The sequence below is a fragment of the Melopsittacus undulatus genome, chromosome 10 (genome assembly GCF_012275295.1).
Source record: "Melopsittacus undulatus isolate bMelUnd1 chromosome 10, bMelUnd1.mat.Z, whole genome shotgun sequence".
Classification (NCBI taxonomy): Eukaryota; Metazoa; Chordata; class Aves; order Psittaciformes; family Psittaculidae; genus Melopsittacus; species Melopsittacus undulatus.
In genome coordinates this window covers 33,600,090-33,614,925 of record NC_047536.1, presented here as the reverse complement: position 1 = coordinate 33,614,925, position 14,836 = coordinate 33,600,090, and the positions used below count along the sequence as shown (strand labels likewise).

At 59.0% G+C, this 14,836-nt stretch overlaps 1 protein-coding gene across 4 annotated transcripts; it reads right to left on the bottom strand.

Moving 5' to 3' along the window:
* Positions 1-571: 571 nt before the first annotated feature.
* Positions 572-14,449, bottom strand: RGS19 (regulator of G protein signaling 19). 4 transcript variants are annotated; one of them, XM_034066883.1, is made up of 6 exons: positions 14,339-14,449; positions 5,131-5,258; positions 4,902-5,038; positions 3,602-3,676; positions 1,945-2,179; positions 572-1,066 (listed from the first exon to the last, which is right to left on the bottom strand). In XM_034066883.1, exons 3-6 carry the CDS (start codon positions 5,000-5,002, stop codon positions 878-880), a joined length of 600 nt encoding a protein of 199 aa, XP_033922774.1. In that variant the 5' UTR covers positions 5,003-5,038; positions 5,131-5,258; positions 14,339-14,449; the 3' UTR covers positions 572-877. The 4 variants fall into 4 exon arrangements, with proteins under 4 accessions (XP_033922774.1, XP_033922773.1, XP_033922775.1 ...); XM_034066882.1 differs by lacking the exon at positions 14,339-14,449 and adding an exon at positions 10,011-10,123; XM_034066884.1 differs by lacking the exon at positions 14,339-14,449 and adding an exon at positions 7,234-7,357.
* Between the last annotated feature and the right edge of the window lie 387 nt (positions 14,450-14,836).

Genomic DNA, 14,836 nt, shown 5'->3' with positions numbered 1-14,836 from the left:
GGTTGGACACAGGGGCTTGGAGCAGCTGCTCCAATGGAAGGTGTCCCTGCCTGTGACAGGTGCTGGAACTGGATGAGCTTTAAGGTCCCTTCTAACCCAAACCATTCCATGATTCCCTGTGATTTTTCCCAGTGGGCTTGTGCAGGAGGGGAGATAACAGCTGCATCCATGTTCTCCCTTCCCTGATGTCCATGAACTGAGGCTGCAGGATGCTCTTTAGGGTGATAGGAATGTGCTGCTCTGGATGTGCAGGGTACCCTGGTACCCCCCAGCCATCCTCCAAGCGCATCCTCCTGACCCCACCATCCCCTGCAGCAGCTTTAGAGATAGGGGAGCTGCAGTCTGTGCCCCATCCAGCCCCCCCCGGATCCATTGGGAATGCCACCAGGCTGGAGCATGTAAACCTGACAAGTTTTTATCTGTACAGAGACGCTTGTCACCCCCCCCCCATATCCCAATAAAAGCCAACCAAAAAAGCGCATTTCAAATCAAAAGTAAAAAACCAAACCAAAAGAATCCAACACTCGACCTCCCCCCACCCCAACCCCCCCAACCCAGCCCCCCAACTGGGTCTCAGGTGGGAAATGGGGACAGTGCTGTGTCCCCAACGTGTGGTGGAGATGGGATAAAGTGACCTCTTCCAAATGGGATGAGCCGGGCCCTGGGTGCGCTCCCAGCTCGCTCCAGCCAGGGATGGGGCAGGGGGTCAGTAGTACAGATGCCACCAGTCCCAGAGGGTGGCCCAGAGACCAGGGTGATGGTTCCTAGGTAAAAAGCTAAAAACTTAGGAGGGGGCCAGCAGGGACAAGGCACCGAGAGCCCCCCCCTTTTGGCTACTGTGTCCCCACCGGCGTCCCCGCGGCCATCGGGAGCCCTTTTAGGACTCGGAGGAGGAGTGGGAGATGCTCTGGAGCAGCGATTTGTATATGGCAGAGTTCAGGAAGCGAGGGTAGGAGTCTCTGTGCATGAGCGTGTAGATCTGGAGCTGAGCATCGTCGAAGGTGTGTGAGGACGGCTCCTGCATCTTCCGGTTGATCACCTCCCGCACCCGTGAGTCCAGGCTCACCTGGGCAGAAACAGGGGGTGAGGGACAGGTTCAGCCTGGATAAGGTTACTGAAGGGGAGACCTGAGAGCAGCTCCAGTGCCTAAAGGGGCTGCAGGAAACCTGGAGAGGGGCTTGGGACAAGGGATGTAGGGACAGGCCAAGGGGAATGGCTTGAACCTGCCCCAGGGGAGACTGAGCTGAGCTCTGAGGCAGAAGCTGTTCCCTGTGAGGGTGCTGAGGCACTGGCACAGGGTGCCCAGAGAAGCTGTGGCTGCCCCATCCCTGGCAGTGTTCAAGGCCAGGTTGGACACAGGGGCTTGGAGCAGCTGCTCCAGTGGAAGGGTTGGAGCTGGAGGAGCTTTAAGGTCCCTTCCATCCCAAAGCAGGCTGGGATTCTGTGCCATTGGGTATCAATGCAGCACCTGGAGGACCACAGAGTGCTCCAGGCTACATCCGCACCATAGCCAGGGTGTTTTGGGGTGAGCTGCATGGAGCTCACCGGGTCCTCCCCTTGCTGGACACAAGGACGGGGTTCAGGCTGCTCCCACCCTGGCTGCCCCCATTCCAGGGATGCTCAGAGCCGGGATGCGGCATCTCCTCAGCCCGCTGGTGCCCTCGTGAGGCTTCAGCCCCGCAGCACAACCAGGCCCTTGGGTCCCACAGCCAGCAGCATCCGGAGGGGGGGATGCTCTCACTGCCATCCCTGTACAACCACGAAGCAAACCACCCCATCCCCAGCTTGCTTCCGGGCTGGACCAGAGCCCTGTCCCAGTGCAGTGGACTGGGTTAACGCTTGGACTTGAGGATCTTAAAGGTCATTTCCAACCTGGTCGATTGGATGCCTCTAAGGACCATCCCTTCCAGCCCTATTTGAGCATCTCTGCCCCCCCTTCCATACCTCCTTGGGCGAGAGGATGGAGATGTAGTCCTCGTAGATCATCCTTGCCTTCTCATCGATGCTGTGCTTGTTGCACTCGGCCTTGAGCTCCTCGCACGCCAGCCAGAAGAGCATGTTCTCCTCACTGTACTCAGTCCTCAAGAACTCCCGGAAGACGTTGCGGCCTGCGGGGCTCTTCATCAGCTTCTCAAAGGACTGTGCCCAGCCCCGCACCTCCTCCGGTGTGGGTTTGGTGCTGACGGGTCCCCCCGGAGAGGCAAAGGGACAGAGTTATGGCCATGGAGCTCAATGGTTCATCCCTGAGTATCCCTGGTGCTGTCCCTGAAGCCCTGTGCCCGTCCTGCATGGAGCTAATCCTGCCCCAACCCACAGCACTGTGTGCAGTGTGGATATGGAGCTGCTGGAGCAAGGCCATGAGGATGAGCAGGGGCTGGAGCAGCTCCTGTATGGAGCCAGGCTGAGAACATTGGGGCTGAAGGGGCCTACAGGGATGCTGGGGAGGGACTATTCATTAGGGACTGTAGTGATAGGACAAGGGGTAATGGGTTGAAACTTAAACAGCAGAGGTTTAGACTTGATATAAGGAAGAAATCCTTTACTGTGAGGGTGCTGAGGCACTGGAATGGGTTGCCCAGGGAGGTTGTGAATGCTCCATCCCTGGCAGTGTTCAAGACCAGGTTGGATGAAGCCTTGGGTGATATGGTTTAGTGTGAGGTGTCCCTGCCCATGGCAGGGGGTTGGAACTGGATGATCTTAAGGTCCTTTCCAATCCTAACTATTCTATGATTCTATGAGAAGAGAAGCTGCATGGAGACCTCAGAGCAGCTTCCAGTGTCTGTATCCATATCAGTATCTATCCAGTATCCATCTACAAGGATGCTGGGGAGGGATTCTACAGCAGGGACTGTAGCGACAGGACAAGGGGTGATGGGTTCAAACTGGAACAGGGGAAGTTCATGGTTAGATATAAGGAAGCTCTTTACTGTGAGGGTGCTGGATGAGCCTTAAGGTCATTTAGTTAAGAGGCTGTTGTTGGTGTCTATCAGCTGAATACCCCAAGCTGAGCCCTGTCCTGGTGCTGGCTTTGCACAGACCCATGAAGAAGGAGCACAAGCCCTTCCCTGCCGCTCTGAGCCACCCTCACAGCTGGCAATGAGGGAGCAGATGCTCATTACCTGCTGAAGCAGGGGCAGCACTGATGGGCATAGCTGAGCCTGGTGCTGGGCTGTGTGTGCAGGATGCCCTGGGGGGTGCTGGGTGCAGTGTAACTGCACTGTGTCCTGTGGTGCATGTACACTGCATCTGCTTCTGCAGCGCTGATCCCAAAGGAACAGCCCAGCCCCTCCTATCCCTCTGGATATAAGGTGCTCCCAGCAGTGGGTTGAAAGGGCAGGATGAGACTCTGCCCTTGGGATGTGGCCTGAAAGCTCCTGAGGTTCTTGCATGCCTCAGTTTCCCAAGGGCCACTATTACAAGAGGGCTGCATCCAGTGGCTCCAGGCTCCCATTTCCTGCTGGGAACCAGGGACACAGCATCAGGAACCCCTGAATCCCGATGCCCTGATCCTGCTCCTCATGTATGTGCCAGGATATGGACCTGGGTTCCATGGATGGGGGCAATGGGACCCATGCTGTGCACCCAACCCTTTGGCACTCACCAGGCTTCACAGTTTGGGATGGTCTCCAGTTTGGTCTCCCGGGATGCCCTCCACGCTCGCTCCCGGTCCTCGTTCCTAACAGGGGACATGGAAAGGTAGTCAGGGATGCTGGGGATGCTCCTGCATCCCTCACCCCAGCACAGCCAGCATCCCTCCAGTTTCAGTGCCCAGGCTGACCGCAGTGCATCCTGCTTGCGACACCATGGCTGCTGCTGGCACACAGTGGCTGTGATGTGCAGAACCCCCTGCTCAGTGAGTCCCAGCACACATTGGTCACTGTTTGCTCCATAAGGAGGGATTTCCTTCCCATCCCTGCTCACAGGCTCCTGCAGAGATGGAGGAGGGACACAGGGAAGGGGCACTCTGCTCAGAGCAGCATCCTGGAAGCAGAGCTTAGGGGCAGGATGCTCTCGCTGCTGTGTGAATGCAAGGTAATGAGATGGGATCAGGTGAGATGAGGCCCCAAGGACCCAACGGGGGTTTGCATGGGGCTGACAGCTTTGCACAAGGCTCAGCTTCAGGTCAGTGCTGTCAGTGGCTGTAAAGCCCAAAGGCATCGGCAATGGGAGCAGGGAGATGCTGAGGATGGAAAGAGCAGATGTGAGCTCCAAAATCTGGGCTATCCATTAGGGATCAGGATTCAGCTGGTTACATCCTTGGCTTTGGGCACTGCTGGACTCTGCTCCTGCTGCTCCTGGGAGGGCTCCAATGGACATGGACCATCCACTTCGGGCATCCACTGCAGCCATGAGAAGGCAGCTCAGTGCTGGGCATGGACATGGAGCCCTCCTGCCCTTCCTTGCTGGAAACAGGCAGCAAACCCCTCCTGCCCTCACAGCACAACTTGAACCCACCAAGGAGAGCAACACAACCCGGCCCCACTGTGCCCATCTGCTCCAAAACACCTGCACACCCTGACCCTTGTGCCATCGGGAGTACACAGCATCCCAAAGGCTCAGCTCCATCCCAGCTGCCTGTGCTGTGGGTACCACAAACAGCACCCAAGGACCACGCTGCACCCAGGAGTCAGGGATGCTGTGGGACCCACAAACAGCACCCAAGGGCCATGCTGCACCCAGGAGTCAGGGATGCTGTGGGACCCACAAACAGCACCCAAGGGCCACACTGCACCCAGGAGTCAGGGATGCTGTGGGACCCACAAACAGCACCCAAGGGCCACGCTGCACCCAGGAGTCAGGGATGCTGTGGGACCCACAAACAGCACCCAAGGGCCACGCTGCACCCAGGAGCCAGGGATGCTGTAGGACCCCTGCATCCCATGGCCCCAAGAGGGACGTACCATGAGCAGCTGCAGCAGCAGCACCAGCAGAAGCAGCAGGCATTGGGGCGGTGGTGGTTGGCCGGTTGCACCGTTGTCGGAGAAGCCTCATGCCGGGACATCGGAAGGGGAGTCTCTGCGGACGCGGGTCCTGTGTACTGCAATGGGCACAAGTCAATGAGCACATGGAGCAGCACATGGGACCCACATGCAGTGAGTGACCTGCTGTGGTTCCCTTCCAGCTCCTCACCTGCGTCCCAGCCTCATACACGGTGGACGGGCTTGGGTCGTGCTCCAGGGGCTCTTCTGCTGCTCTGGGCTCCTCGTGGCCCTCGGGTGAGCCCCTGGCTATGGTCCCTGCGGCCTCCTGGATGGAGCCTGTGGGCAGGGAGAGCATCAGCACAGTGTTAACCATCACCAATGGAGCCCTATGCAGGCAGCGGGTGAAGGAAGTGAATAGGAAAGGAGGAGGGGATATGGGGTGGTAGATGCTCTGCCAGCCCCATGCTTCATGCCAGGACCCTGACCGTGCTGCTGAGCCCCGCAATGGGGCCGGGCATGGTGTGGGGCTCAGCCACCAGCCTAATGGTCCCAGCCATGGGGAAGCACCAATGGACACCCCCCCCGCAACCAGGGCTTTCATGCAGAGGATGGGGAAGTCGGAGCAGCTCCACAGCATCATGTGAGTGGAAGGAAATGGGGGGGGAAGAGTTTTCACAGCGCCCAGCACCAAAACAGGACTCCCTCTGTGCCAGCTCCAGTGCTCTGCACCACTGCAGGATGGTCCCATAGGCTGCCTGTCCCTGCCGGCACCATTGGTCCAGCCTGGAACAGGGATGCTCCTGGGCAGGAGCAGTGCTGGGTACCAGTGCTCAGCACCCACCGAGGGATGGGGAGGATGTGGTCACATCCAGCTCTGCATCCTGGGCAGCAATCACAGCCCTTCCCTTGCCAGAATGAAGGAACAGGAGCAGGGCACAGTCCCTTGTGCCTCAGTCCCAGCATCCCTGTGTTGAGCTGCCCCAGGTCCATCACCTCGGGTCTGAGCCTTGCAATGGGGATGGAGCCGGGATGCAGGTCCCATGTGGGGACAGAGCTGTCCCCTGAGCTCATGGTCCCTTGTCCCTGGGTTTGCCTTCCATGAGCTCCTGCCCTGGGCCCTCCCAACCCTCCCTCTGGCTCCCAGTGCTCCCGCAGGAGCCAAAAAGGAGCCAGTCCACGTTTCACTCCCAATTGTCCCTATTTATAGCCCTTGTCACCAGCTCAGCGGTGCCTCTGCTCCTGTCCCCCCCCCCTGTGCTTCCCTCGGCTCCATCTGACCCCAGCACTAATTACAGGCACTGGTGATGAGGCTGCAGGAATGGGGCGAGCAGGAGGGAATCCTACAGCTGGGAAAACCCTGCTTCCCTGCAGCCCATCCCAAAGCTCCCGGATGGAGGGTGCCAGAGGGACACAGATGGGGACAGCACATGGCATTGCTCCAGGCTCTTTGCTTCTGCCCACAGCAGACCCCCAAGCCAAACCACCCCAGAGAGGCATCAGGATGGAGCAGCATCCCCCAAGCAAGGAGCATCCCCATCCCATGCATGTGGGGTGCACTCAGCACCCGGCCAGGAGGCAGGACCAGCTCCAGGTTGGCTCCAAAGGGCAATGCCACCACAATGGGGACCCCTACGGTTGCTTTTGCACCCCTCAGCACCCCCCAACAGAGCGGGGGCCATAGGGATGTTGCAGGGGCAGCGGATAAGGAAGTCCCATCAGGCAGCAGAGGGAAGGCGGAAGCACATGTGAGGCTGTGAAATGAGGAAGGGGGATGGAAAGGGGACGTTTCCTCGCCCCAAAACCCTCCTGAACCCAAACCCTGTGTGAGCCTTTGCCATCATCACTGCCTGGTGCTGGGGGCTGCAGTGGGAGTCCCCATGCGCTCAGTGATGTCCCTGCTGCACATGGCATGGCCTCATCCTCTCCTCATAGAGAGGGGACCCCCATGCAACAGAGCCCCCCAAAATCCCTTTCAAAGGGAGCCTGCCCTTCCATTGGGCTGCCCCACACGAAGCTCACATTGGGCAAAGCAGGCACCACAATCCCCCTGTGCCAGCCACGATGGGAGCCGTGGCAGCAGGGTCCCCATGCAGACAACACCAAGGTGATGGCAAGTACCGGCCATGGGGCTGACACCCCTCATGCCCCCTGATGGGAGCAGCGCGGTGTCACCCCCCATCATCCCCAGCACAAACCAGCACCCACCCAGTGCAGGACACCCCAATACAACCCTGGGTGCACACCAGACCCTGTGCCACAGCTGGAGGTGGGAAGGGGGATCCAAGGGGAGATGCCACCGGCGCATCCATACCTGCACCTTGGCCATGCCGCGGTGGCCGGTGCCAGCCAGGGCGACCCCGGCCGGCTCAGGGCGAGCACAGCATCCCCTGCTCCGAGGGCAGGGAGCCGGGAGAGGAGAGAGAAAGAGAAAGGCCCCGAGCACATCCTCTCACAGGAAAGGGAGTGGTGAGGGAAGTGGCAAACGCAACCCAGAGTTAGGGCCTTTTTTGGGAAGGCCCCGGCTGCAATCCTCACCCCAACAGGGCACAGTGAGTGCCACCGGCAGCCGAGCCAGGGCATCCTCGTGCTTCCCGTCCCTAGGATCCAGTGGCTTCCATAGGCATGAGGACAGCAGTCCCGAGGCAGCCCTGGCACTGAGCACGGCGCTGGCTCAGAGATAATCCGGGTGCATCAGTGCTGGCACCAACCCCATGGGCAAGGAAGTGAGGAGTGATGGGCAGATGCATCCCTATGGTGGGCACAGCCTGGTCCCCAGCTGGTGGGTTCCACACTGTGCTCCAGGCAAGGGATGAGGATGGGCAGCGAGGGAAGGGGCTGGTACCCAGGGCTGGGCTGAGGCAGAGCCTCACACGCTGCCTCCCAGCAGCATCACTGTGGTGCCAGGGATGTGCCAGCCTCAGAGCGCGGCCCCATTGGCCAAGAGTGACTCACAAGTGAACTTGGTTGGGTTCCTTTCCCCTTCAGAAGAAACAGAGAGAAACCGAACGCCCGATCTCTGCTTCTGTGGTTGAGTTTGCCTTGGGCACCGCTGCGGTGGAAGGGTCCAGCCCTGGCACTACATCAGTGGATACTGGGGCATGGTCTCTGCTGGTGGCTGCCTCTCACTCACATGGGCATCAGTGCAGGTGGAAAAGGAGAGGAAAAGGTGGAAAATGGGAGAAAAAGGTGGAAAATGGGAGAAAAAGGTGGAAAATGGGAGAAAAAGGTGGAAAATGGAAGAAAAAGAGAGAAAAGGGAAGAAAAAGGGAGAAGAGGGGAGAAAGAGGAAGGGGAATGCTGACATCTCCCTGCATGCTGCCCCAGGGTACCCGGCTGTGCCTGTTATCAGCCTGGCCCAGCGCCCCGCTTGGCACAGCCACTTCCCTGTGGACACGGAGCTGTTATCTCCTCCCTTCCCAACACTGCACATCCCAGCACCCAAACAGCAGCCGGATCACACTGCGGCTGTCCCCAGCCCACCCCATCACTGTCACCCAAAGGAGAGCAGCTCTGTTGCTCATCACAGGCATCCATAGGGATCACCCAGCCTGGGGTGATGCACAACCCCCCTGGTAATGGTGGAGACCCCAACCCTGGCCAAGCCCCTGCCACGCACCAGCAATGCCTTGATGGGGAACAGCACCAGATCCGGATCCAGCCCCTTTCCATACCTTGGAGGAGCTGCAAAGCACCCTGTGATACCATCCATGCTGGATCAGTGCCGCAGAGCTCAGCAGCCCCAGCTGCCTGCACATCACTGCTGGATTCTCCAGTGTCTCATAAGGGTTCAGCAGCCTCCTGCCTCCTCCTCCCTGCCTTTCTGGTGCCAGATTTGGCTGACACCAACCACTGAGCACAACCAGATGTGGGCCAGCCCTGGGGGGTGATAGGGACTGGTGATGCTCTGCTGCGGTTACCCCATGGGAGACACCACCGAGCCCCAACCCACAGCCAGCCCCAGCCACCTGCCTGCACACAGGAAGCTTTAGGAGCTATATTTAAACCCAGTCTTTTCCCATCCCCTTTTGCATCCTATTAGAGAAGGATTAAAGACACTGAGCCCCCCACCATGGGCTTGGGCTCATCCTGGTGCTATGGGCTCCGGTCCCTCAGTCACACTGGGATGAGGGGGTGACGGTGTTCATGTGGCCACATCCCTGACACCCATTGAGCACATGTCACTGATAACACCATAGACGTGCCCATGCACATGGAGCAGGTGAATGGGTGCCTCTGCCCTGCAGTGATTTGTCTGCTATCCGCTGGGACTGGGAATGGGGGTCCTGGTGATGGGAACCAGGAGATGCTGCAGCATCTCCCATCATCTCCTTGGTCCTTCACAACAGCCCCATGGGCACCTCTCAGGTCTGGACCTCAGAGCCCTGTCCTCTCCTCACCTGTATTCCTACACTGAGCATCCTTCAAGCCAAACCCCACCAAAAGGACCACAAGAACCTCTCCATCAGCTGCTGCAAAGAGGCGAATGGACCCAGAGCTCTGTCCCAGCACAGCCCCAATGGGCACAGCATTGCCAGCACCCATCCTCCGGCCCCTTTTGCACTGAAACAGAGTTCATTCTTTCCGAGCATAAAAATAGCCCCTGCCACAATCAGCTGGGGATTTAAGCAGGCAAACCCTGACAATTATGTTTCTATTAGCAGACGTACCGCGGCGTTGGGAAGGCAAACTCCTGTTAAGCAGTTGGTAATGATCCATGCGTAAGGAGAAGAAAGATCCCGGTAATCAATACCCAGCAGGGGCTAAACCGCATGGATGGAGCCCAGCGGATGATGGGGGGGAAGAGGGAAAGGAGGGATTTGGCATTGGTGTGGTCAGAGTGAGAGCTGAGCCATAGGGGGGGTGCTGTGTGATCAGAGGGTGCTGCCAGCCCATGAGTCCCCATCCCAGTGTATTCCAGTATGGGCATCCCACTGGGGACCAGGGGGCAAAGGAGGGGGTATTAGTGGTAATAGGGATGGGGAGGACTGAGGATAAGAAGAGGAATTGCCCCTTCCAAGGAACCAGGCAGAGAATCAGTTGGGATTGGGATGAAAAGGAAGGGAAAAGCGGATCAAAGGGGTCACTTACTGCAGCTCCGAGTGCTCCCCAGTGCAACCAGACCCCACCGGCTGCATCCGGAGCCACCCCACAGGCACAGGGAGGAGGGTTGGGAGCCGGTGGGTCCGGTCATGCCAAGGACAGGTCTGGCCCTGCTCTCAGCCACGCTCCCTGCCCAGGGCACAGCCCCACGCAGCATTGATGTGGTCAGGGCAGGGCTGAGCAGGTTCAACCAGTGATGGGACCAGACAGGCTGCGGTTACACCAGTACAACGGCTGGGGACCAAGGGGACAACCCCCACATGGGGACCCTGGGTTTATGCTGGGGGCCCCATTGCCTGCACACTGAGAGCACTGATGGATGCCTTTTGAGGTCTGGCTTTAGGTAGATGTGAACACCATGGATGGGCTGGCACCCCAGACCCAGTGCCACCTGGAGCAGAGCTTGCAGAGCTGAGTTTTCACTTGTACTGGTCAGAATACTTCCACATCAGGCCCTTGTCCTGTGTTAGAACAGGGATGAGTCCCACAGGAGACTCCTGCAGGCAAATATCCACAGCAAGGGGGATTTGGTGGACCCCTTGACACATGGGAGCATCCCAAAGGATGTGGGTGACCCCTGTGCTGCAGTCACAGCAGCCTCATTGCCACCGCTGCAGCAGTGATGCTCTGCCTTGCCCCAGCCATGACAAGCAATGGGAGCTTTGTGCTGCTTATTTAAACCCCAAGCAGAGGGAAGGAGGATGATGGGTTCAGCTTGGCCATACCATGAGGAAGGAAGTGCTGTCACCCCATTGGGGTGGCCCCAGCAATGGGGCAGCCGCCGCATCCCATTCCGGATGGGCACTGCTCTCAAGCTGGGATGCTACTGGAGGCATTCCGGGCTCAGATCATGGTACTGGTCCTTGCTGGGGATCTCAGTGAGATCCCCAATGTCCAAACCATGGCCAGGCCCTTTGCCAAGCCCCTGGGATGCTACAGGGCTCAGCTGTACCATGGGAGGACACAGGATACAGACACAGCTGTCACAGTGTCCCCACATCCCCCCTTGTGAGCTCACTCCATGGGCAAACCCACACCAGATCCACAGCAGCATCTTCCCTTGGGCTCTGCTGGTTTCAGGGCTATAGCTGGAAGCTTTCCCTTCCTTTTCCAGGCTTCCTGCTAATGCCTCTACCTGTTTGCTCTTCTCCTGCCCTTTGCACTGAAACGCTGCCTTCTGTCAGAGGAAACTGCTTAAGCCCAGGCTCAGTTCCTGCTTGCAGAAGGGGAAGCAATGGGAAACCCCAAATCCTTAACCCCAAACCCCCTTTGCTGTCTCTTTGACCCCATCTATACTGAACCAGCAGGAACTCCAGCTCTGGGAACAGGTGGATATTGCACCCTCAGCCTGCATTGAGGGACACTGGGGCTCCGTTCCGATACCCATCCCATGGCTGCTGCGGAGCCTCTGTGGTGTTTCTGCCTCTGGAATGGGCAAGCACGGACAAGTGCATCTGGAGCGTGGCAAACCTGGGCCCCCATACCCAGGGATGTTCCCAACCCGAGCCCGGAGCCCTCAGAAGTCAACTGAGGCTGTTTCCAAGCAGGCAGAGAACTGGAAGAGCAGCTTGTTGCCGAGCTCCATCCATCTTCCTGCTGTCAGGAAAACCCCTTTTCCCATGGTTCAGGTGAAGGAGATGAACCCCAAAGGATTTTGGTGTTTCCCTGCCTGTTGCTGCCCCAGAATAACAGACATAAGGAATCTTCCATGCTCCCAGAGAGCAGCTTTGCAGGAGGATGAAGATGCATCAGAACTCAGGGGTTGCTGCCTTGGTTTACACCAGCAAGAACCAGTGTTCTGATTCCACTACAGCTCGGCCCCAAAGCCACCAGGTCAGTGTCCCCTGGTCCCATAGAGCAAGCCCAGGGCTCATGGACCAGCACAATGCAGAGCACACACAGCTGGATTTAAGATGCTCGATCCCTATGAAAGGTGTCCTGAAACTCCCGATGCTCCTGGCCCCGATCCCACTGGACCAGGACACTGATGGTCACTGCAGAGCAGCTTCCTGCTCTGTACTGGGGTTGCTGGAGTCCCCATTAGTCAGCGAGTTCAGTTTCTTCCCCTCTTACCCCACAGATGTCGGATGCTCTTCCCCCAGCCTGTCCTCCCCATGGGCAAACCCACCTCCTAAACACATTATGGGATGCAAGCAAGCAGTGATAAGCTCCAGCATCTTCCCTTCACTGCACATTAAAAGGTAATCATAATGTATATAAACAACTGCCTCCGGGTCCTCCCCTCTCTGAACTGCTTTTGTGATGGAAATGCATAGAGAGATGTGCAGAGAATGAGGAACTGAGTAATAGGAAGTCTCAGCAAAGGCCGTGGCCACCGGCTCACCCGGAAGCCGCTGTTATTCCAGGCAGGACCCGAAGCACTGCACCCCAAAGGGTGGCACAGAGGCTCTGCTTTTGGGGTGCTCATAGGGCTGGAGCATGGAAGCAGCCTGAGGAGGAGGAGCAGGAAGGGGAAGCCAGGACACAGCATGGGGTGGCTCAGGAGCGGTGCCAGCACCGAGCACGGCTCCTGCCTCCTCCTGAGCTGCCTTTCCACGAGGGTTTTGTCCATCCAAAGATATGGGGGGGAAAGGAAGAGGAGAAGCCACAGGAGGTTGAGCAGGGGCCGGGCAATGATGTGGTGGCTGCTTCACCACCCTGGACCTGTTGCTAAGAGGGAAGAGCCCTGAGTTCACTTCTGCATGAGGCCAAGATGCTGGAGCCCAAGTCCAGCCTAAAAGCAAGACTACAGCCCCAGATCAGCGAGGAGGGGAGAGGATGCACTTCAGAGATGAGCTACTCCTGCATTCACTGCCCTGCTAAGGTGCTCTCCTCCTTCACCCTCCCTGGGTTTGAGCTGCGTTATCCCAACATCCACCTTCGGCTCCTTCCTTTTTGCCTTTAATACTAATCCCAAACCAGTCACCCGCGCCCTGATGGAGGTATCTCCATGTCACCAAATTCCTGCTTCCCCACTCTAATCTTACTGAGGTGGAGCTTGTTTAATTGCTGAAGAACACGACTGTATTTTGATTAGCAGCTTGAGTCATTGGTGGGGAAGGGCTGAAGCGGAGGAGCGAAATCCTTGTAGGGAAATCTGATGTGGCTCTATCCCTTGGGAGCTATTCTGAAGTATGTACCCACTGGGGCGACCCGTATCCCAAGGAAAACGGGATCCACCGGGATAGAGAACACCGCAGGCTTCGCTCATCCAGTGTGATGGGGCGAGTGTGTCTATGGATGGGGATGGTGGAGGCGCATCCAGAGGGGAATGAACTCCCCTCGCAGCAGGGAAATCCCTCCCACTCACTTAACACTTTTTGTTTAGTTCCTTAAATAAGGCCATGGATCTGCGCCAGAGCAGCCTCATGGAGGCTGTGGGGAGAGGGAGCTGCCCGTGATCCACAAGTGGAGCAGCTCCGAGTGGCCCTCTCCATCCCTCATCCACAGGGACACGGCACCAAGTCAGGGCATCCCGGCACGATGGGCTCGTGGTGGGTGATGGATGTCACATCCCTATGGGAAGAGCCAGGTCCCTGCACCAACCCCTATGGCTGTGCCGCTGCTGGACCACGCGGTGGGGACCAGAGCCTGCGGTCGCCCTGACCTCAGCCGACCTCCCTGAACCCTGGTGCTCCCCAAGCCCCACACATCCAGGTCAGGGCTCCCGATTGCTGCTGCTCTCCCTATGGGGCACAGCACTGGGGCTTGGGGAGCTGCATGGGAAGGAGGGATCCTGGCCAAGCGAGGATGCTCCATCGCTGCCCTAGCACCCACCTGTGGGTGCAGGAGGAGCCGGGGAGGCCTCAGACAGGGGGAAATCCTCGCTGCAAGCTCCCCCCATGGGCTGGGCAAGCCCCAGCCCTGCGGCTGGAGGGTGCCCCCCTTCTTCCCCCTCCCTCCATCCTCCTCCTCCTCCTCGGAGCCCTGCCCTCCCGCGGGGTGATGCGGCGGGGAGGGCCCCCTCCCTGCTCGGTGCTCGGGGTCCCGTGTCCCCCCCCCATACCAGTGATCCCTATGGAGCATCCCATTGCTCCCCCCTTTCCCTTCACCTTCCCCCCCCCCCCCCTAAAGCCCTCGCACATGGGGCTGGTGACAGACAGCCGCCGGACGCACAGACGGACACAGCCACAACCGGAGCTCTCCATCAGCCCCAGCGCCGGGAACGCGCACGAAGGGAGGATGCACGGGGAGAGGGGGGGTACGAGCAAAGCGGGGTCGCGACAACGGGGAGGGCATCGGGCGAGGGAGGGGGCATCGGGCCCGGGGGTCCCCCCCCCTCCTCCGAGCCCCGGTGCGGGCCGAGGGGTACTCACGGGCCGGGCATCCGCGCAGCGCCGTCCGCAGCCCCCGGCGGCCGCTGCGCTGCTCCGGGCTGGGCACCGGAGGGAGAGGGAGAGGCAACGGGAGCGGAGCGGAGCGGGGCGGCTGCACTGCGCACGCGTCCCCCGGCCCCTGCGATTGACTTCCTAAAGCAATTGCAGCTTTGGCACTTCCTCACGTCAAAACACACACACGGAGACAGGCACACAGGGACCGGCACCGGCAACCGGAGCCCATCCGGAGCCCGCAGCCAGGACCGGAGCCGGCAGCAGGACCCGGTACCCAGCACTAGCATCCGTCACCAGCATCCATCACGGTACCAGCATCAGGCACCGAACACTTGATCTGCACCAGCACTCGGAACTGGTACCATCACCTAGCACCTAGCATCCTGCATCAGCACCCAGCACCACCACCGGGTACCCATCATCTGCACGCTGCACCCACCCTATGCATCTTGTACTGGTACCAGTACCAAGCACCCAGAATCA

Excerpts from the sequence above, each read along its gene's own strand:
- RGS19 (XM_034066882.1), bottom strand. The coding sequence starts at position 10,113 with ATGACCGGACCCACCGGCTCCCAACCCTCCTCCCTGTGCCTGTGGGGT. Across the intron at positions 2,180-3,601 it reads ATCCCAAACTGTGAAGCCTG|CACCAAACCCACACCGGAGG; the intron begins GTGAGTGCCAAA and ends GGGACCCGTCAG. Across the intron at positions 1,067-1,944 it reads CCATCCTCTCGCCCAAGGAG|GTGAGCCTGGACTCACGGGT; the intron begins GTATGGAAGGGG and ends GTTTCTGCCCAG.